The following is a 23,923-nucleotide window of genomic DNA, read 5'->3' as shown; positions in this document are numbered from 1 at the left end:
GCCCCAGGCGCAGTCATCACCTACTGTCTGCTTCCCAAGCATGGGGCCCATTTACACAGCTCGCTCCCTTCGGGACACTCCCTCTGCATTTCTAACTGTTCCCTGGGTGTCTCCTTGAGTGTCCCACAGACCCCTGAAGTGGATGTAACAAGGCTAAATAAACCATGTGTTTCCTTTTAGGTTCTCCCTTTAGCTAGCATATATCTAGCATATTTTAGATGCTTTACTTTCTTAACTCTCTCGCCCTCATAGTTCCCTTAATGGAAACCTGCCTCTTTATCCTCCTTGCCTTTTTTAAAAAATTAAAAAAGTTTTTAAAAAATATGTTGATTGATTTTAGGAAGAGAAGGAGAGGGAGGGAAGGATTGAGAGAGAGAGAGAGAGAGAGAGAGAGAGAGCAAAACATCGATTGGTTGCCTCCTATTTGCGCCCCGACCTGAGATTGAACCTGCAGCCTGGGCATGTGCCCTGACCGGGAATTGAACACCCAAACTTTTGGTGTACCCGACAAGGCTCCAACCGAGTCACACCAGCCAGGACTATCCTCCTTGCCTTTTAAATTTACACAGAAGCGATATCCCTTAGTGACAGACACAGGAACTTCTTCCAGTGCTGATCAGTCACAGCAAAATTCTTTTCTTGTGCACATAAACAAATGGTTATTATACATTGCTTAACTACTTTGCTTTTTTGAATTCTAGTAAATACAGACTTCTGAATAGAAATCTCACAACATGTGAGGTACCTTAATCTTTCTTTGAGTGTTTTTGGGAAAAGAAAACAGGCTAAATATGCTTCTTTCCTTATACAAATTTATATTTCTTAAGAAGTCGAGACAAGGATACTTGGTGCTTATTTTACTTTTAAGATAATAATGTCTATATAGTAGACATCTACTCCAGCTTTTGGAGTTAAAATTTAATCTTGTAACCTAAAATTCTCTTTTCTAGTCTGATACTTAATTGCTATAACTAGTCTAGGAATACTTACTGAATGACTAGAATGATCAGTGTAGACCCTTGAGAACCTTAATGCTTTTAAAAAACAAAACCAGCAAACAAAAATTGTTGTGTTAAAGGAAGGAGTATAACCACATTAAATACAATCTGGAAAATAAGAGGAAAAAGTCCTACCCTTAATCTCACTTAACACATTTACTGATAGAACCTTTATATATCTGATTATTTTCAGATTTGTGTTTATGTGGTTCAAATGTGTCCTGTTTTTTTTTTCCAGTTAATACATGATTTTATGACTTTAAATGGCTGCAAAATAATCTGTCAGTTGCATGGCCCTGTTGTGTTCACAGTGTTTATGAAGAAGAATGGATGGTACATTTCTTAAAAATATGACTCATAAAAAAGTTATTCTAATAAAATAAAATTGCTTATCACATGGATTTTAATAAGTAGAAAAATGATAACCTGCTTATATTTAAGGTCAGTGCCTTTTTGTTTTTAAACTAACCTGAAACTTGAGGAGGTTGATTATCAGGTTGAGAGTAGTATGTCAGCTATGTATTTTGGAGAAGTTATCAACAGAAGTTAGATAATTATTGTCATAAATCTTATGTTACATTGTTTTCTTTTATAGATTACGGAGCTTTGTGGTGCAACAAGACTTGGTTATTTTGGAAGAAGTCAGTTCTATATTGCTTTGAAACTTGTGGCTGTTGCCCAGTCTGGTTTCCCTTTAAGAGTGGAAAGTATTAATACAGGTAAATATGGGATACATTAGTAACTGAAATGAAAATAGACTTCTGATCACAAATGAGGTAAATTCAGTACAAATGTTGAGTCCTTCTGATATTACAGTGGCGTTTGTGACCTTAAGGGAAGTGTCCTGACTTTATTCTTACCACCATACTTTTTAAAAGTTGTGATTATTTGAAAAGTTATCTTAAATATTATGGCATATATTTACTTCATACATATTTAATGATATAAACTATTAAAATGGAGGTTTATAGCATACATTTATTAAGAATTGCTTAGAATTTAGGTGAATAATTTTATCAAGGTAAATGGTAAATTCTAGTGACCTTCATATATACTTTCTTTATATATTTTTCTAAGCACAAAGCAACATTATACTTTGTTTTCTTTGTGAAGACTATATGAATGCTCCATATAAAATTAGAAAATACTAATTAAAACTTTCTGATTGACAGAGACAGTATTAAATATTGGCAGACTAAAACCTAGTTATAGACATGTGACTGCCTTATTAAGTATCACCTAGGATAATTAGTTTTCTATTATTTGGACATGTGTTGATAGTAAAGCAGGTGGAAACTTTTAAGTATTTAAATGCAGAGAGTTTTGTACTTTTCACAGGGAAAAGGGGAAAGAGAAAACTGCATTTTCTATAATGTAGTAGTTTTTGGTACCAGCTTAGTTTATTAGTCAGTTGGAGGTTTTCATTGTGGACCTCTGGTTTGCCACGCGTCATTCTTCCAATGTTGAGAGTTTCCATCCTTTTCAGGTAATTTGAATTCTTTACATACATACCAAATAAGCTCAATCTCCCTCTTAGTGTAGAGATTCTCAGGAGACAAATAGGTAATCATAGTGGAGGGAGGTATGTTTTCTTCTAAAAATGATTCTGCTGCTGTATTATTCCAGTCTAAAAGTATGAGCTATGACTGACCTGCAGAGAAGTTTAGTTTTTTATTTTTCTTCTTTATTTAAAATTGAATGTAGAGTGTCTGCCTGTTGGAGTGAAATAAGGCAGGCTAAAATGGATAGATGGAGCAGCTTGTACGGTGTCCTTGGTAGGTGAACAGTAAGATGGCTTCAGGAATTTCTGCCATGAAAATGTCTAGATTAATCTAGTTTGAAACTTAGTGACATATTGTGTGTTTTACTTAGAACTTTAACATCTTATTTTAGAGAATCAGTGTTGAGTAGAAATAGCCTAGGCTTTGCGGTCAGGCCGACTTGGTTTAGATTTTGTCAGTTACTGTTAGCGACTGACATCTTGGAGCCTCAGTTTCTGTACATGTAAAATAGGAACTTTGCAGGTTTAATATGGTTATGAGATGAGGTAAATGTGAAGGCAAACATAGGAATAGACATGCAACTGTTGTTATAACCTCTTAGAAGGACAATTGGGTGTTACTATTTCTATTTCTTTCTAGGTTAGAGTCTCCCTCAACAATCTAAGGAAGGCGATGGTCTAAATTTCATAATGATAGACATTTTATATCTCTTGTTTCTATATCAGTTTTTAGAAAAATTCTTTCCCATATCTAATATCTAATTCATCTCAATTTCAGTTTTTAATGTGTGCATGATTTTTTGTTTTAAAGTTAATAAGTATTTTTGTGGTTAACAGTAAAGGACCTTCCTTTGCCAAGATTTGTTGCTTCAAAGAATGAACAGGAATCTCGCCATGCAGCTTCATATTCTTCAGATTCTGAAAATCAAGGGTCTTATTCTGGTGTAATTCCTCCACCACCTGGAAGGGGACAAGTGAAAAAAGGATCCATAAGCCATGATACCGTCCAGTCTCGTACGTCTGCAGAGCAACAGGTAGTCATGTGCATGTCGGTTATTTTCAGTTGATATCCTATGTAGATGCTTACACTAAAACTTTCACTGAGTGCCTTAAAAATGAACATGCTACCTTAAAATTAAAATTTAAAAATAATACTATTCTTTCTAGGAACCTGCATCTCCAGTAGTTTCTCCACAGCAGTCCCCACCAACTTCTCCGCACACGTGGAGGAAACACAACCGTCATCCCAGTGGAGGAAATAGTGAGAGGCCTCTTGCAGGACCTGGGCCATTTTGGTCTCCCTTTGGTGAAGCACAATCAGGTATTTAGAAGTTCTAGAGGTAACTCATTGGTTAATGGTGTAAATTGAAGGAAACTTGATAACATTTCTTTAAGAGTTGTCTCTAAGACAATTTCTAATTATAAGTTAAATGCCTTAAATAGAAGCAAAAACCAACTATGAAAATTTGTAAGTAGATTTATCACTTCAAACAGTGGTAATTGCTTTTACTTTTATCTATGGTGCTTAGAAAAAAATTTATAGATGCCAGGTTCTCTGAAGGTAAAATGAGTATAAATAATTATTTCCCAGGATATTATGTATAAATTATTAGTTTTAGTATTGACAAGGAAATCTCAGTAACAATTTAATAAATTTAAATGACATAATTTTAAACTGACAGAAAAGGTTTCAGTTTTGGAAATTAAAATTTCTTCAAAGTTAGCACTTGAAAGAGTACTTTTATAATATGTGTATGGTGAGTTGTTTATAGTAAAAAGCCTGGTAACTTTTTTCCCTTTAAAAATGAGTCAGCATGTTTACCTGTTCTGCTTGTAGGTACTTCTGCTGGCGATGCAGTGTGGTCAGGGCATTCTCCACCTCCACCCCAAGAAAACTGGGTCAGTTTTGCAGATACTCCACCAACCAGTACTCTTTTACCCATGCATCCTGCTTCTGTCCAGGTGTGACATTTTATTGGTATTGCATTTTTATTTGCTTCATTCAGAGTATTGCTGCAGTCATTGTTTTTATATTTTGCTGTTGCAAATTTTATAAATGCAAGTTCATTCTTATATTTAAAAAAAAGACAACTCTGCTCTGTGCCTTTTCTTCAAGTCCGTTATCATTGAAATGTTTCGCTAAAAGTTTTCGCTGATTTTCTTTCTAATTCCTTAGTGAACTTTTTGGCATCCAGAAATATATTTGCTTGGCTTTCTTAGCACATTTTCATAACTTTCTGTTGCTTACATATTGCTGTCATTCTACACATTTATATAATCATTGTCTGAAAACATTCAATAACCTGATTATAATTATGTAGTTTGCTGATGAGTTTGTGAAGACTTCTTATATTTTAAACATCCACAAAAAGTAAGTTTTACTTTCAAAGATAAGTAACCTAGCAATCTTGGTCCATGTAATCAGGTAGATAGATACTGTACTGAGGAAAAATTGTTTCATTACAGGACCAGACAACAGTACGAACTGTAGCATCAGTTACAACTGCCAATGAAATTCGTAGGCAATCCAGTAGTTATGATGATCCCTGGAAAATAACAGATGAACAAAGACAGTATTATGTAAACCAGTTTAAAACCATTCAGCCTGATCTAAACGGATTTATTCCAGGTGAGTTATTAAAAACAAATTTTTCTAGATGGGAACAGTTCAAAGTCTTGATTTCACAATATCAAAGACATGGTTTTATTGGTCAGAGATTATAAAAGATAATTTTCAAATTGTTTGTCTAAAAAGAGCTTATAGTCACTGGAGTCCAAAACCATGACACATACACATGCCAAGGGTACCTTTTTTTTCAGTGAAAACGGTCTTAAGACTTATCACATGTTATTCTTGGATCTTTAAGTTCAGAATAATGCTAAACAACACTGTTTTAATATTTCAGGATCTGCAGCTAAAGAGTTTTTTACAAAATCAAAGCTTCCTATTCTTGAACTTTCTCATATTTGGTAAGTGTGGTATATGTTAGTTGGGGTAATGTGGGTTGTTTCAAAGGAGTTTCCTGTAGGTATATTTTTTTAAGCTTCAAAAGCAAACTGTTAGACTACCCTTTTCAAGAATGTTCTTAACTCAGCATTGCCTTAAAATAGTCAGTTTCTCTCTCTCTCTCTCTCTCTCAAATAGTGATATTGGTACAGTAGTTCTTTAAAAAGTGCTAAAGTCTTTAACTGTATTAGCTGTTGCTTGTTGCTAGTATAATGTGTGGAATAAAAGTAAGTTTGCTCATACATGGTTATGTTTATTTGAATTTAAGCAAGTTTATTAAGTTCTATACGTGGGTTTAAGAACGGTGCTTAGCACCCATTTAAATACAGACTTAAGATCCTGGGTATTAGCTATGTGGATGGAACTAGTCATTAAATTACAATCATAAATCACTTTTTAAAAACAATTATCATACTTGGTTGGTGTGGTTTAGTTGGTTAGAGAGTTGTCCTCTATACCGAAAGGTCATGTGTTCGAATCCCAGTCAGGGCACATAGCTAGGTTGTGAGTTTAGTTCCCAGTTGGGACACATATGACAGGCAGCTGATCGGTGTTTCTCTCCCTCCCTTGCCCTCTCTCTAAAATTATTAAGCATGTCCTAAGGTGAGGGTAAAAAGAAGAAACAATTTTCAGATAAACACAAGCATTGTTTCTACTTTATATCAATGTATTCCTCTATATTCTAAATTTTAATAGGGCTTTTAGTAGCATAGAGTAGGAGGTAGCTAATGCCTAAAACCAAAAACCAAGAACTAGCACAATATTCATGCCATTAATAATTTAAGGTGATAAATACAAAAATTTCCTAGATACACCTGCATATAGGAAATGGAAAGATATCAAGGCGAGGCTGCTCTCTTTTTGTAGCAAGCCTTGTAGTTGTATTGAGTGCTTTAAAGTACATGTGTAGACCTTTAATAAATTAAAACAAAGTTGTAGAAAATTTTAGTGACTTATTAAATAAGCCTTTCAACAAAATTGTTTCTAAAAATATATACAAGGTTTGTCCAGAAAAAGTCCAGCCATTGTTAATAAAACAAGAACAGTTTGTGGGACATCATTGTAACTTGGCAGCCAAGAAGAGGAGACTGGAATGTGCATGCATGAACAGTGACAACTTCACTGTACTAGTCAGTGGGGGTGGTAGATGCCATTGAGTGAGCATGTGTACTCTGTGGCTGGTGCATTCCAAATGACTGAGTGAGCAGAGCAACAACTCTACATTGAATTTTGCATTAAACTTGAACATTCCTCTGTGGGAACTATTTGGATGATTCAGAAGGCTGCAGCTGTGGGCAGCTGGTGATTGGCAGCTTCATCCCAACAATGTGTCTGCTCATGCATCATGTCCTGTGCAGAGTTTTTTGGTGAAACATCACATCACCCAGGTGACTCAGCCCTCCTACAGCCCAGATTTGTTGTTCTGCAACTTCTGGCTTTTCTCAAAACGAAAATCACCTTTGAAAGGGAAGAGATTTTAGACCATCAGTGAGATTCAGGAAAATACAATGGGGTATCTGATGGCAAATGGGAGAACTGTGTGAGGTCCCAAGGTGCCTGCTTGGAAGGAGACTGAGGCGTCATTGTTCTTTGTACAATGTTTCTTGTACAATAAATGCCCCTTATTTTTCATAGTCCATGGCTGGATACCTTCTGGACAGACCTCATGTGTTAAAAGCCATTTTTTGCTGACCTTATTTTGGGGGGTTCTTTTTCAGCATTTTATTATGAAAATTTTAAGTGTATAGAAAAGTTTAAAGGATTATTCCTTAAACCACTCACATGCCTATCGCCTACATTCTGTAGTTAACATGTTTGCTATATTTGCTTTGTTACATATCTTCCCACCTATGGGATTTTTAAAGTTATTGATTGTTTGCACATTTTCAGAGAAAGGATTTCTTTTTTTGATATATAAAGGAGTCCAAACGAGAATATGATCATATTCATGATAAGTTTGTCTTTTAGGGAACTCTCAGACTTTGATAAAGATGGAGCATTGACACTGGATGAGTTTTGTGCTGCTTTTCATCTGGTAGTTGCTAGGAAGAATGGCTATGACTTACCAGAAAAACTCCCTGAAAGTTTAATGCCCAAACTGATTGATTTGGAAGATTCAGCAGGTAAGAGCCAGGAGCTTGAAGAGACCTGATTGCATGCTTTGATAAATAACACTTGGTTCTCAAAGCAAAATCAAGATAGATGTTAAAACTTAGGTTAAGAGCATAGACATTTCATCAGTAGCACGTAGATTTGCCATTAGAATAAGATGTACACAGCCTGACCTTGGCCTAATGTTTTGTTTGTTTAATCAGCTTTAAACAAAAAATAAAGAATATATGCCAGTACTTGACACTTGTGACTTGCTGAGATTTGAAGAGCATTTCAGTGTCTTATTTTGCCATCCTTTAATTGCATTTTATATGTCTGAAGTGGATAAAGTAGCCTGTCTTCATTATCAACATTTCTCCATTTCATGCATCTTAACTTGTTGAAGGGAAGTGCCTGGCTTATCATTAGACCTTTGCAGTCTGCAAGCATTTTCCTTTTAAAAGGCCAGTTTCTCCAGACTCTAAAGAAATCTGGAAATTTTGTGTTTAATGTAGATAATGCTACATTGTTGATCATGTTTATGAGACAGCTTTTGTAAATGCTCATTTACTGACAGCTTTATTTTAAAGGAAACAAGAATATAAGGGGTAAAAAATAAGTATGCTTTTAAAAAATTCTAAATGACTAAAAGGAAATCTAATGTTAAAGAGTCTAATTAAAACTAAATTATTGTCTTTGGTTTGCCTATCTAAAGTCTGTTTTAGATGTTATGATGGAAGGAATTTTATACTTTTAAAAGAAAAGTTAAAACAGAATTTTATTCTCCAAAGGGCATTCATCTCTTAGGCAGCATCTCTTTAACCCAGAACTACATATGATCTGACTTCATTGCCTAAATTATACAGTAGGAATCATATGCATACTATTACTATCAAAAAGAAAATGGTCTCCTTAGAGTCTAGAATCTGAGTGTGCTTCTAGTTTTGCTAATTGCTCATGTGACCTTGGGCAAGTTCTAACCATTTATTCTGTTTTGTTCTTTTTATTTCTCCACCTGAAATGTGGATTTGATACCATTCGCATTTCAGGACCTGAATTGTACACTGACCTTGTCTCAACCAATAGGTTGACTTAAAATTTTAGGGTTCGTTTTAGTTTTTTTTTAGAAACATGATCCTATAAGAATCCTAGGATTTTCCCGATCATTTCAAGTAGTTTTTAGGCATCAGTTAACCTGTAACTTGAGCTAAAAGCTTAGTATTTTGGGGGTGGGAGGGGTGGATATTTTGCTTCAAAGTACTTTGATTTACCTAATTAAGAAATAAACAAAAAGAACTTCTTTGTTTGCTTTTATTCCAAAAGAGAAGAAATTGTGATAGTTACAGACTTGCTATGCCATTGATTTAGAAATTAGGTCCTATGTCTAGAGTTTTTCTATGACTTTAACCCTTTGAAAACAGATAGCATAGTAATAAGTCAAGCTTATTCTGTTATGTCGTTTTCTAGAGACTTGTCTGATTCTGTTACCTGTTGCATATTGGTTGGTGAATCTGGCTTTTGCATGTAGTCTTTTTTTTTTAATTTTTCTTTAATTTAAATAAAACCTTTTTTTGGTAAACTTGATCTACCTGAATTTTAAGACTGATGATTCAAGTAGAAGTTCTTTTCTGGGCATTTGTCTTTTTACTCCTATTAGACCTTTTTAGTGAAGACTCACTTTGATTTTTTTTTTGCCTGTGTATATCTGTATACTCTTGTTCTAACTACAGTTTTAAAGATATCAAAGTCTCAGTTTTTTCCCATTTCAACATATTCTATGTAGTTTTTTTGATGAAACTTATTATAAACATTTACCCAGATGATATTAAACTGAAATCTGCTTTGCCTTCTTATAAATGATAAATTTGGAATTTTGTTAATTCAAGGGTTGAGGAAATGATGAACCTTTTTTTTTTTCCTCAGCTGTCGTAAACCTGAGATTGATATGACAAAGTTTTTTGAGTATGGAAATTGTCATGTGACACTGGATCAATCAAGATCTGTAAAAATCCTTTTAAATAGCTGTGTTTTTAGAAGATCACAGTTGAAGGGGAAATACCCAAGAAATATCTTTTGGCTGACCTGAAAATTTAACTTAAATATTCCCTCTGTGGAACCTGTCTGGCATATAGACAAAAGTAGTTTCTGTCTTCTCTGACCTCTCCTACATGCTGTTTATTGTGGCATACATCACACTGAATCCTGTTCTTACCACTACATTCTGACTGACTTTTTTTTTTTTTTTTCCTAAAGGAAATGTGTCATATTCACTGTAATATCCCTAGGATCTAGCACTTTGCTGGGCATGTACTAAGTTTCTCAGTAAATAATTACTAAGTGAATTAATGCTAAATATGTGCCATTTTTAAAGTAGCATATTTTTCTTGACATATTTCTATCTTTGAAAATACAGTCTTTTGGCCCTAGTTGGTGTAGCGCTGGCCTACGAACCAAAGGGTCCCAGGTTCAGTTCCCAGTGTAGGGCATATGCCTGGGTTGCGGGCCAGGTCTCCAGCAGGGAGTGTGTGAGAGGTGACCACACATTGATGTTTCTTTCCCTCTCTTTCTCCCTCTCTTCCCCTCTCTAAAAATAAATAAAATCTTTAATAATTAAAAAAAAAAACCCAGAAAGTAGTCTTTTGTTAAATGTTTGTGATGTTGGGACATACTAAAATATTCACTCCACAACAATGTATTCTGTATTTACAAATTAACTCTTATAGAAAAATTGGTGAAAGTGGTAGCTTGAGTTACAGTTGTTTGGAGAAATGAGCTAGGCTTTCTAAAGACACACAAACATAGATGGGATATAGATGTATTTTTTCCAAAATTATTTGAACAAATTTATGGGATTAAATAGCAAATAAAAATAAAATAGCTAAGGATCATGGGTACAAGTACTTAAATGGACCTGGATTAAAATACTTAATATTTAACATTAGAATTAAAGGAAAGCATGCAGAAATTCATCTGTGGAAACAGCTTTCTGAAGCTGAATTCAAGAAAGAATGTTTATCTTCCAAAGATGGTTATCTTCTTTAAAAAATATATGTATTAAGGTGCCCTGCTAGTCTACCACAGTAATGTATCTTAAAGGAAAAAAACAAACATGTCGAGATGCTTTGCATCTTAATCTCAGTCTCTGAAGAATCTTCTTCGTAGCATAGTTGCAATTTTACATATACTGTATTTTATGGGATTATTTGATAAATATCTCTATGTTAAGCTAGAATAGAGGCTCTTGGATGGGCAGTAATGAGATTCATCTTGTTCTTTGTATCTCAGCACCTAGTAGGGTGCAAATTAGTACATAAGTAGACATTTGTTTTTTAATGACTAATTGGGTGAACTACTTTTTTTTAAACTGTTTCCTGTCTTCACGTCTCAGTGCTCCAAGAGGGAAAGGAATGTGCTCCCCATTCTGTCTCCTCCTTCATAATCATTATTTATACAGTAAATTTGAGCAAATTTTCATTGTTGTTGACATGGTACATGACATAGGTCCTCAAACTCCTAGAAGTACTTCTAACATGAATGTTTTTAAAAGCCAGGAGTTTTTTTTATGAATAGTATACTATAAAAATTTATAGCTGATACTAGCTTGATATGAGCTAATCACTGTTAAGAGTTTGTATTCATCCAGAAAATGCTAACATAAAAGCTTACACAAGTAACGTATACAGATATCTATTTTAACACAAGTGTATTCACACTATACATCCTTGATTGTTTTTTCTTGTAATGTTGGATATCTTTATACTTTGCCATCTATAGACTTGTCACCTTAATTTAACCAATCTCTAATTGATAGATTTTGAGGGAGTTTCTTGGTTTTACCTTTAACGGTAAAATGGAGCTTTTACCTTAAATGGAGCTGCAGGGTACATGCTTCTACATATACCTTTGTTTTGTACCAAGAACCCAGAATCTTGGTTTTTGAAAATTCACTCTCCAAGTACCCTTAGTTGCAGAGGAAAAAATAATGAAAATATTCATTAATATTGATCATTGCCTTTCCTATTAAGGAATTCTGTCTCAACCGCTCCCCTGCAAACAAACACATGTACAGTCTTAACACTAGAATTATTTAGCTCCAGATAATTGGGTATTTTAGTTCACAAATCAGCACAATTGCAAATATTAGCAAAGATGCACCATTTAATGAAATTGGTCAAAATAATTATATCTCAAATTCCTGGCAAAGGCATTGACAAACAAGTCTAGATAATATGTGAGAAAGTCTTTGCAAGATAACATACCAGGGGCTTTTAAAGATTCTAGTTTAAATATCAGTGGACTAGTAAAAGTCCTTGAGAATAATTAATGATACCTTTAATCATTCTTTTCTGAAGAAATGGGCTTTTTCTTTACTATGGTATTGTAAAAGTCAAAGTGAAGGATGTCTGCTTTCCTCTGTTAGAATGAAAACGCCATAGAAATGGGAGCTTAATCTTGTCAATACCACATTTTTATTTACTGTATTTATGTATAAGTCCTTAGTAAATGTTCATTGACTGATTTCATGCCTTCATTAATTTTGCCACCAAATAGCACCCACAGAATTTAACATCTTTCATTCTTCTTTATTCCCATTTTCACATTTTTGTTTAAATTTTGAAGACAAAGCCCTAATTAAATTTCTTTTTCCCTTTGCAAAATTGCAGTCCTTATTTTCAGTGGATTAACTTTAAATGGGCCTTTTCCATTTTTAGCTATCTTTGGATAATGGGAACCTCCTATAGATCCGTAATGGTCTTTGAAATATAATAGCTGAAGCAAGTAAGCTCTAAAATGTTGATTAGTACTACAAAACAAACAAACAAAAAATCAGCCAGTACGACTTCTTTAGTGTTTTGGGTAAATGCTTTGTTTCATTCCAAACCTTGTTGGACACATTTTTACTTTTTTTAAAATTTTTGATTTTAATTTAAAACTTAGAGACTTCTACATAGGCCTTCCTAAAGGTTAGTTTACTAAGTTTCTGTCTTGTGGCGTTTTGGGAGAAATGGAATTAATTTTGAAAATAGTGTATAGTTTTTGATGCGCATAATATTCAAAACAAAGCAGACTTGAAATTGTAATTTCTTTTTGTATATGCATTGCTTATCCCTGTCTTTTAAGTATGAATGAAAAAGGTACCATTTCTAGTTTTCCTTTAATACCTAAAATCTATCAAAACCTGTTTATTCTTTAAGTATTTTTTCTTATAAGAATAATATTGACATTTCAAATAAATAAAAGCTATAGTCAACCTTTGTTTTGATGAAACTATTAAATGAGATTGGAACCTTGAATATTTATGATTGAAAAGTTCTTCCTACATGTTTGGCTACTTGAAAACAAAGTATGTTTTAAACCATAAGACTTTAGGGAGCGTATATACTTCTACAAGCTTAACAATAGCAGGCAGTCGTTATTGAAACAATTTTTTAGTATATCGAATATATTACAAAGACAACAGAAGAAGTTTAGTGTGGGTAGGTTATAAGCCGAGGTGAAAACTGAAGCTCTTTACAAAAGATTATTTAAACAGGTACACTGAATGTACTGAAGTGAATCTGTGGACTTTTCAGAGTCTTTTGGAGGCTAGAAAAATGAAAACTACATATTGCATTTTTATTTTTAGTATAATCCCAACAATATGATTTGCACTCATTTAATTTGCCCTCATTACTAACCTTTAAATATAGACTGACAGTATATCAATATGATAACACAGGGTATCTTCCAGACACACTTTTATACATGGAAATACTTTTTTGCACAAAGCCCTTTTGGGGTTGACGTTAACAAATAATTTAGGCTCATGCTCTTCTTTTTCAGCCCTGATGCTCTGATGATGTCAGGGGCAGAGCAGAAGCCTCAGGAGGGAGGCAGGGTTGACACAGTGTTCCAGCAGGAGGCTAGGTTGGAACACTGCATCAGGTAAGAGTAAAACTACACCCCTGCCTCCGTGAGGACACAGTCTTAGAGCCAGCATCGTGGGTGGGCATGCAGCTCTTTGTTGGAGCATTTATAGGGACCCAAGTTGAAGGCAGTATAGCTTATTTACAGACCTAATGCTCATGACTGTTAGCTTCTAGAACATAGGTAATTTGCTCTTTTTCTACTGGCATTTGTTGTTCTATACATGAAGCTGGAAAAAAGCAATGTGTAATTCTGCTAATTCCAGAAATAGTTGGGGGGTATTCTGACATAGTGATTTTTTTTAAACTTAGAAACTTTACATTCATAAAAAATTTTGTGGACCCCAAAGAACTTCTGTTTCTGTGATTTAAAATCTATTAATTACCCTGTTAGAAATTATAAATGATAAATTTTAAAAATGTTTATGGCTATTTTTAATAATAAGCTCCTTAAATATTAGCATAGGCATTTTTAGGAAAATAACTATATTCCCCAAAATAAAAACAAATTATGAAAAGGGTGATATTGCTTCGCATTTTTGTAAATCTTTTTAATATCTATCTTTGTAGAATAGAAGGCAGCTAGATCCTCATATTTGCTTCTACGTTCAGGCTGTTGGATATTGTTTTATTTGAGTATCCGGGATCTGGCAGACTAATCCCTGGGGGCCACATCCAGTCTGCTGACTGTTGTAAAGCCCACAACAAAAAGTGTTTTTTAATTGTTGGAGAATACAAAGAATAGCATTTTATGACACATGAAATTCAAATTTGTGAAATTATGTAAAACTGAAATTTTACTGTCTTAATAAAATAAAGCCAAGCTCATTTCTTTACTAATTACCATGGCTACTTCTGCACCGCAACAGCAAAGTTGAATAAGTTGCACCAGGGAACATACAGCCTGCAGAAGTCTTGGCAGAAAAAGGTTGGCAATCCCCAGTACATGAAGAAAATCTGGTCTTGCATGGTGAAAGGAAGGACTATTTTTAGATAATTACGGATATTCTTTAGTACTACATTTACCAAATGTCAACAAATGGTAATTTCTTAAAGATTAATTACAATGTAAAAGCTGAAACCATATTAGTGAATTATTTATACTGTTACTTTAAAATCCATACATCTGTCTTACATTGTGAATATGCTTTGGATGAATCTTTTACCCATGTATGATTTTATAACATAATTGATTATTCTTAAAATATTAGTTAATTGAGTTACACAGATCTTTCCAATGTTGGGATACTTTATTATAAGATATCAAAAAAGCATATTTGTTAATACTGTAGCCTATTTTGTCAAAGAAATCTGTAAGTACTGGGTATCTCTTGAGCTTGTGGATATGGATACACATTTTCCAAAATTCTAATTTTCTCTTGGAAGCTCAGAGTTTTTCATTAGTTACAATATTGAAGACAGTTGTTTTCTTGAACTGACAGGCTCACTTAATTCATTTTTGAGCAAATGCCTACATCCAAGTCTGAATAATTATAGGTTATATCAGCTGTTCTTTAAAGAGAAATCATGTTCCATGAAAAACAGCGGCCTGTTTAGCTGACAGCTGGCTCATACAAGTACTTTTCCTTGAGGTGATCATGGTGCTGTGAGAAGAAGCTACTCCCTGTTACTCCGGAACACCATTATATCGATTTGCAGATATTTATTTATTTCCTATTTTGGTACACAGCATTAAAAGATGTGTTTTCGGGGCTGAAATTTAATAAAAATTTTACAGCTTAGTTGTGAACATTTTTTCAGTGGTATTGCTGTGCCTAGTTGTTTATTTACTTTAACTGGAATGTGTGGGAGAAGAATAAAGCGACTAATACAAGCTGGGGGAAAAGTAGGTTCACAGTTTTTTATACATAAAAAATAAAATTAATAAATAATAATACAAGAATAAACTCTGTGTTTCATATATTTAAAACTATTAACCTACTTTTCCCCCACCCTTTATATTTTGGTGCCACTGCCTTGTTTCTTGTTGATAAGCCCACAGTTTTACCCACAATTGCTTTTGTACTATTAGATCAAATGCCAACACGAGAAAAAAGTGGTGTTGTTATTATTACTACAAAAATCTTTTTGACTTTTCAGATGCCCTAAAAGAGTCATGAGGATTCCCAGGAGTCCATGGTCCACAGTTTGAGAACTGCTACTCTAGGAAAATGACTGTATTGGAATACTTATGAAGTATAATTATTTGGGTGAATAATATACTTCAAGAGGTTGGACCCACTACAGCTTAATGCCAGTGAATCACAGAGGTTCCCAGAATTATAACTGCCCTGAGGTGGGGGTAGAATACAGTCTGGCTTTAAATTTGCCAGTCGAAGACTGACATGAGAATGGAGGTCTAGAAAGCCAGCCCAGGGCCCCGGTTTGCCCTGAGATGACATTTCTGACTTAAGTAATATAGTCTGACTGTAGGTAGATTTTTTCTTTAACACCTGCTTTGGTGGATCTCTTAAAGACATTTCTCCGTTCACCATCCTTTTAACCGAGTTTCAGTAAACTGTCAAGTTTATGGCCCTCGTCCTCCTTTCCTTAACTTCCCTTCTCTTTGTTATCATAGAAACATGTCCCTAATTTTTGTTCACTCCAGAAACCACAAGCTATCCCCATGAGGAATTTGCTGCTACTATTTATCATAAATATTTTTTTCATTAGTTTTTCTCTCAAGAGCTTTGAGTTAAGTGGTCTTCCTAGAACATTATCCGAAGTCTGTCTGCCTCTTCTATACTATTCTGACACTGTTACTGAGAGAAGAATAGGATTAGGAACGAAATAGCAACAATTTCTGATCTTACAAAACAAAACTTATCAAAATACAATGCTGGACTGCAAATTAGAACTCGCAGTGTGATATAACTGTAGAGGAAATAACGCCTGGGTAAGTAAAAGGGAAATATTAGGTTGGCCAAAAAGCCTATTTAGATTTTTCCATAAAATAAAAGACACATTTTTCATTTTCACCAATAACTTTATTAATTTGGATATTTTGAATATGTTGATCATCTGCTCTTGACTTCTAGTGGGTAGAGGCCAGGGGCTCTCTGCTAAACATCTTCCAATGCATAAGACAGCCCCACAACAAGAATTATTTGGCCAGAATATACCAAGAAATGTCACAAACCACTTTCGTCACATTTGATCAGTCATAGCACCTTCTTCATAGACTGAACAAATCTCTTTATTGTGTTTCAGCTGCATTTTTACCTTTATTGAAATAAAAAAGCATAATAGGCCAAAAATGTTGCCTATTTTCTTCCATCTTCAATATTAAAATGGCTGCACAAAAATTCAGTTTTGATGTTTTTTTTAAATGCATGGTGATATGACAGCTGTCACAACACATCTAACAAAATTGTTTCAAATGAAGTTAAAGACAACCAAGCACTACTAGAGCCATCATATAGAAAAAGCTAAATGAACTTTTTGGTCAACCCAGTATTTTGAGATAGTTATATAACAGAATAGGGTGTAAAGGAATTTGAGTACTTTTTCAAAATATCAGTAGTTAGTTTTGGTTCTAGGAAAATAACAGTAAAGGAGAGTGAACTTAACAAAGAACACAAAAAACAACTTATTCAATAAATATTTGCTTGCCTAGTATGCATCAGGTTCTGTGTTAGGCTTTAAAATGTGAAATATTTATGAATCTATTGAAAGGTTAAAACCTATACACTACTAAGTTACATAGGTATTTATTTAGGAATTTGAAGTAGAATGCTAATACTTAATGGCAATGTCTTTTGTTCTGATGGAGAACTCAGGTGCTGTTTCATTTGACCTGTGCAGTGTCAAATAGTGAAAATAGTGGCAGATGGTGGAGTCATGTTTTAATATAGGTTCTAAATAGATTAGGCCTGGCCCATTAATTTGGCAGTTAATGTGCTTTTCAGCCTGGGATTATATTCAAAGCCATGTAAAACTTGGGAAGATTGGAATGAGAAGAATTAAGTTACCATTGAAATTCCATCAGTTTTTAAATCGGAATTTAAGAAATACTTTAAATTAAGGCTTAACCAATTAAAAGTAGACTACGCTACCACATAATACTTTAAAAACCATTTTGAAATTGTGTAATGGATTTGTAGCTTTCCTATGAAGTCTGTAAGTGCCAGTGAGCCTAACGAAATAAGTTTGTTTCGTGTGGGCTCATTGACTGCTTTTTGCTCATGCCTGGGACTCTTCCTTTCCTTTTGCTGTCTGTGCTGCAAAATATGATGCTTTTTGGTAATGGGATACTCATAGAGAAAGTGTGAGTGACTTGGCATAAATTAGCAGTTCCCAAAGTATATTCCAAGGGAATATTGAGGGATTTTATTTGATTAAAAAAGGTTTGTGTGGGGGGAAAATAGATTTAAATAGTGTTTTGCTCTAGGGCATTACAAATCTTTGATATACAAATAAATGTTCATGGGGATGCTCCAATAGGGAATTACAGTATCCCCAAATTTAGTTGAACAGAAAAAATTTCTTGAACCTAATTTTTTTTTAAGATTTTATTTATTTTTAGAGAGAGGGAAGGGAGGGGGAAAGAGACTGAGAAACATTGGTTGCTTCTTATATGCACCCTGAGCGAGGACAGAACCCACAACCCAGACATGTGCCCTGATTGGGAATCGAACCGGTGACCTTTCATTTTGCTGAATGACACCCAGCCAACTGAGCCATGCCGGTCAGGGATTGAACCCAATTTTTTAAAGCATCTCACTAATTAATATTCCATGAAATACACTTTGGGAACTGGCACGAGTTCATCCCTATTTTCAGAAAACGATTCAAAGCATGGTTGCTATTGTATTATTATTATTATTATTATTATTATTATATGTAACACTCTTTTTTCTGTTTATTCCTAACTAGAATTTATATTTATGGAAAGCTGTGGTTTCAGGTAGACAATAAATAGCAGGAATAAGTACTGCCTCATTGTCTGATTATTAACATGTTTGTTTATTTTTCAATTATAGTTGACATTCATTATAAAAATGTTTATTTTAGGAACATGAGAAAATTCAGATTATAAATTATTACTTGTCAAAATCTTCATTTTGGTTTTTTATAAGTAACGTTCCTAAACTAAAATGCATTATTTATAGAGAATTTCTCTATTTTTAAATTGCAGACGTTGGGGATCAGACAGGTGAGGTAGGTTATTCAGGCTCTCCTGCCGAAGCACCTCCAAGCAAGTCACCGTCCATGCCGTCTCTAAACCAGACCTGGCCAGAGATGAATCAGAGCAGTGAGGTTAGCAAAGCTTCCCTTTCTTTTCATTAACATTAACTTGTTAAGGTAAGACATTCCATATAGAGTAATTTTGGCATCTAGCTCTTTGAGCATGTATGCGTAGTTAAGAGAACAAACACATAAAGTAGGTCTATGATAAATGTTTGTAATTATGTGACTCTGAGGTTTGCAAAGTACTTTTTTACATATATATTGTCATTTGGTTTCTACAACTCATTCCTGCTAAAACCCTGTTAGACAGGGCAGACACATGCTATTTACAGTCAAAAGGGTGAATGTCTTGGCCAAGATAGCTCATAGCTGTTGAGAGACAAGAGCTAAGATTTAAACACAAGTCCTTGGACATGCAGTCAGCTACCATACCCACTGTGTCTCACTACCTTCTCATTCCTAGGGGCAAGGTATGTGATAATGTATATGGAATCTTAGCACTGTAAATGATACGAGTAAGTCACTAGTGAGCCTTTCCATATGAAAAAAGTATTTTCTTCAACCCAGGCTATTTGTAATAACTGAATTTTATTTAATACAAAATCAAATTTAACCCTATTAAATGCAGTGGTTAAAAGATATGTTACATACAAGACCAAGCATAACATACAAAACAATATTTGAGACAAATGCAATCCCCCTCCTCATTACTTTGGAACTCATTTATATAAACAGCAAAAGTAGGGCCACTCAGATTAGAATAAGGGAAGTGGGCCTGAGGCCTCTGTGTTGATAAACCTTAGTGCTCTGTAGAACTTTAGTTAAAAAATAGCTCTTCTAGCCTGTTATAGCAGTCTTATTTGTGAACAAGTTACTTATTTTTCCTTACATTTTTTGTGTCACTTTTAGGTAGTGCTACAAATTTAAATTTGTTGATGTTCAGGAATTTCTAAACTTCTGTGCCTTCCATGTCTTTTAAAGCCAGAAAAGTACTGGATTAAAGAGACACTGGCTAATTTTGGACAGTTGAAAACAGAAGTAACTGGCAGGTTTAAAGTACTTGCTGCTGCTTTATGACAATTACAGACACCTGTTCCTGAGACATAATATACCACTTATCATACCGTCGGATGTAAAACCATGTATATAAAAGTTTTCCTAGAGGGAGGAAATTAAGCCTTGAAAGAATTTACTAGGAAAGAGGCTTTGTAGAGAGTAGGGTCAGTGTTCTAGAAACAGCTATTTTTGCTCAGTTTTTTAAAAGCAGTATCAGCCCTGGCTGGTGGTTCAGTGGTTGAGTGCTGGCCTGCAAACCAAAGGGTTGCCAGTTCGATTCCCAGTCTAGGGTACATGCCTGGGTTGTGGGCCAGTCCCCAGTAAGGGGCGCACGAGAGGCAACCACACATTGATGTTTCTCTCCCTCTCTCCCTCCATTCCCCTTTCTAAAAATAAATAAGTAAAATATTTGTAAAAAAACAAAAAGCAATATCAGATTATGAATAGTTTTTTCCATTGATATCAGGTCATAAGTAAAACAATTCTTTCTAAAGCATCTCAATTCTAAACCTCATATTCATTCTAAATAAAATTGTGCATGACTATTAAAGAGTAGGATTGGAAATCCCTTCCATATTCTGCTTTAAGCAGTTGTACTTTTTCTTTTTAAATAGTACTCAAGTTTCATTTTGTAGTCAGTAATAAGGTTATGAATGTCATAGTTATTTTTCTTTTTACTCGATGGGGAAAATCAAAATGCTAATAAAACTAACATTGACTCTGAGACATTTTAATAATTTTCTACCACAAAGCACTAATGATTCTTTCAACAAATACTTACTTAGCATGTGAATATGGATGAGGCACTGTAGGCGATAACACTAATAATAATAACAGCACTAATAATCTTAACATTTACTGAGCATTTTTGATGTGCCATTTCTGTTCAGAAGATCTTTATATATATGAACTACTTCCTCATAACAATCCTATGACATAGGTAATATTAATCTCAAGTTACAGATGATGAAACTGAAGTGCAGATTGGTTAAATAACTTGCCTAAGGTTGTACAACAAGACCAGGAGTCCAGTAGTCTGGCTCAAGAGCCTATGCTCGTAACCATTATACTAACGTTATAAAGATAAAAGTGTCTTTCTGCTCTCCAGGTAACTTCCATACAGCCTTGTGAAACCAAGTAAAACTTGATGCTTCCAAATAAATACATAAATGCCTTCTTCTGGCAAAAATCTACATCTAAACATTTCTCCACAGTTAGATCATTAGTATTTTAAAAATTCCTTCTATACATATGCAACAGTAATTATTGAAGAAACTATAACAACAAATATTGGTAAATCACTTCCCTGAAGTGATATCTCATGATAAAAGTGAATTATTGTGAGCTCTCTTTATTCAAGAAACACTTTGAATTCATCAGTATATCCTAGTATATCTTAATTTTTATGAGTTTAAAACTAATATGTATGCAAAGTTACTGACTGATATTATTAGCCATTTTTGTAGATAATTTAGGAATGCATTTATTTGCTAATATATAATTTCTATAAATCTCAAATTAAATATTATTTTAAATAAGTTGAACTTTGAAGCATAAAAATGAATACTTTTCCATACTGAATTATAAAAAAGGACTTTGATTAATGGAGTAGGTGTGTCTGTGTGTAACATTCGTTTGTATATATTGTATATGTGTAGATGTTTTTCCCTCTTCAGAGTACATCTGATAATTCTTAAAAATCAAATTTTAATGCAGTTCTGATATAAAAATTCAATGCTATTTTATTGCCAAAATCTTTAAGACAAATGGAATTTACTAAAATTAATAGTGACTTATCACACCACCTATTTTGAGGTATGATATTTGTGTACCTCTTTTAGAACAGTAGCATTTCATATCAAAATACATCTTCTACATATATCACATACCCAGAAGCTTGATTTGCTCTCGTTGTGGCCGCATTCTGATTTTTCCAGCATGGGGGGCGGTGCCTGATTGGCAGTTCTGTCTTTTGGTCTGGCATGGTCCTGCTCCTAGTGCTGATTGCAGGTGCTGACTTGCTACAGATTGACATAAGCTCAAACATATATTATAATTCCAGAAATCTTTGCATTTTATCTCAATTATATTTTATTAAGTATACATAGGTACAGAATAATGTGCACGTACATAATAGAATCACCTTTTCAGGGGTCGCACTGGCGAGTCACACTGACGAATCACACTGACTTGCTTTGTTCTAACCAAAACTTTGGTATTTAAGATTCTCTAACATTATCAAATCAGTATATTAACATTTAAATTTTGAAAGGAGGATTTGAAGTTAGTCTAGTCAACACAGACCCCTTTACATTTTCACAGTTACTATTTATACCACTTAGACTTGGTTCCTATATTGTGTTTTGAGTTTGAGTTCTGTAAGGTTTTGAATCTCTTGATAGAGATTGCAATAAATTGTTACTATACCTTTGATTGTGAAGCTGCTCACCTCACATTACTAGATGACCCAGCATAGACGAGTATAAAATGTTTATGGAAAAATAGAAATTATGGAATTTTGTCAGGCCTATGAAACACAACTTGCAGTGCAACCTCTGAATTACTTTGCTAAATCTTCTCCAGTGACCTTTTACTCCATCTTTCTCATCATGCTGACTTGTCTCTCCTCTGTCTGTTCAGCAGTGGGAGACATTTAGTGAACGCTCTTCAAGCTCACAAACTCTGACCCAATTTGATTCTAACATTGCACCAGCTGATCCTGTAAGTCAATCACTTAGCTTGCTTGTTTGAAATTAATTTTATTAACCCAAATTTCCATTCATTATGGTTTTTAGCTGATATGCATGATTCAGTGGAGTGCTTAGAGGGAAATAGTGGCAGGCTTTTCAATATTTGTGTGCCTAATGATGGAAAGGACCTTTTTTTTTAACCGTTGTTTGTATTTTCTAGTTATTTTGGTGAGAGAAAACTGTATGTTTTTAAAATCTAGTACATGTGTCTAAAGAAACATTTTGTGACAATTGGCTTAGTTGACTTGTTTTCATTTGCTAATTGAGTGTATGTGTTATTAAACATACTGTTTATTTTAATGTAGTGACACTTAGTAAATACTATTTTATGTGTATGCTTACACATCATGTAATATGTACTATGTATGTGAATATACAATGTCAACTTTTATAGTCCAGATGGTACGGCTTTGACTTAAATAGTATGTTGAGTTCCATTACAAGAGAATCGAGTTCAGCAGAACAATGGAGTTGTTAGTCAAAGATTCCCATTGTGCAAAAGAGCCTGTCTTGTCTTCCTGTGGTTCACTGTGTTGCTTTGAAAAATGCTACAAAGTTCACATCCTGATTTCAAAAATAAATTCTATTCCCATAGATTTAATATCATATATGCCCCACCTGTCCCTCAAGTTATTTGACTACATCAAGACCTTAGCTAGTAATCATTTTTCTCGCTCTTCACTCCTGCTTTTTGTTTTATTTTTTTCTTTTAAAGAGAACATGCTAATAAGCATTTTTCTGAAAGAAAAGAGCAAGTAGGAAAGGAAGAAGGATTTAAATATGAGTTCAGTTGAAAGATAATGGAGAAAGTGACACAAGACATTCTTTTTAGATGTTTCTGATCAAAAAGACAGCCAGCACTTATTAATTAAGTGTAAAAATGGTCTTGTTATTTAATGTGGATTTGGGAGAAGTGACAGTTAAAGTAATATGTCGGCAGTTTAACGGATCTTTGGTGTGTTTTACAATTTTAAAGATTTTATGTCTGAAATATAGAGGATGGAGTTGAACTGAATTCAAGCATAAATATGGAAGTTTTTTAAGTGTGTTTTATAATTTATTAATAATTTAAGAGTCAATATGTAGGTCATCATTGTTTTTTGCTGGTTTTTGCTACTTTGAAGGCATTCATTAATCTTTTATTTGAATCTGAAAAATGAAACAAATAAAAAGGAAACACAATTTTTGCCGCTTATTATCAGCTACAATTAAGGTCTCTTGGGAAATGACAGGTTCTCTAAGCTAAAAGAAAATTTTACAATACCCTAGCACTCTCTTTCATTTCTCCATATTATTCTTATCTCCTACTTACACAGTCAAGCTAGTTTTATTTAAAATACTTCATTACTTTATTTGTGAAAGTTTTGCTGTAGCAATAAAGAAACTCTATTCTCTAACCCTTAAATAGGTAAAATAATTATTCA

General features: G+C 34.0%; 1 protein-coding gene across 6 annotated transcripts in view; it reads left to right on the top strand.

The window, feature by feature from the left end:
* Nucleotides 1–23,923, top strand: part of REPS1 (RALBP1 associated Eps domain containing 1) — a 71,439-nt gene that overhangs the window by 29,950 nt on the left and 17,566 nt on the right. For 2 of the 6 annotated variants that reach the window (XM_054570034.1, XM_054570033.1), the window contains exons 2-10: nt 1,594–1,717; nt 3,337–3,533; nt 3,667–3,820; nt 4,337–4,461; nt 4,966–5,128; nt 5,406–5,469; nt 7,475–7,629; nt 18,641–18,762; nt 22,390–22,470. In XM_054570034.1, the coding sequence (XP_054426009.1) occupies nt 1,594–1,717; nt 3,337–3,533; nt 3,667–3,820; nt 4,337–4,461; nt 4,966–5,128; nt 5,406–5,469; nt 7,475–7,629; nt 18,641–18,762; nt 22,390–22,470 (1,185 nt within the window). The remainder of the gene's footprint in view (nt 1–1,593; nt 1,718–3,336; nt 3,534–3,666; nt 3,821–4,336; nt 4,462–4,965; nt 5,129–5,405; nt 5,470–7,474; nt 7,630–18,640; nt 18,763–22,389; nt 22,471–23,923) is intronic. The other 4 variants (XM_054570037.1, XM_054570036.1, XM_054570035.1 and 1 more) reach the window with 3 other exon arrangements.

This window comes from Pteronotus mesoamericanus, unplaced genomic scaffold, assembly GCF_021234165.1.
Source record: "Pteronotus mesoamericanus isolate MK-2021 breed Mesoamerican mustached bat unplaced genomic scaffold, CSHL_Meso_final contig_20, whole genome shotgun sequence".
Taxonomy (NCBI): domain Eukaryota; kingdom Metazoa; phylum Chordata; class Mammalia; order Chiroptera; family Mormoopidae; genus Pteronotus; species Pteronotus mesoamericanus.
This window is presented reverse-complemented; position numbering and strand designations above follow the sequence as displayed.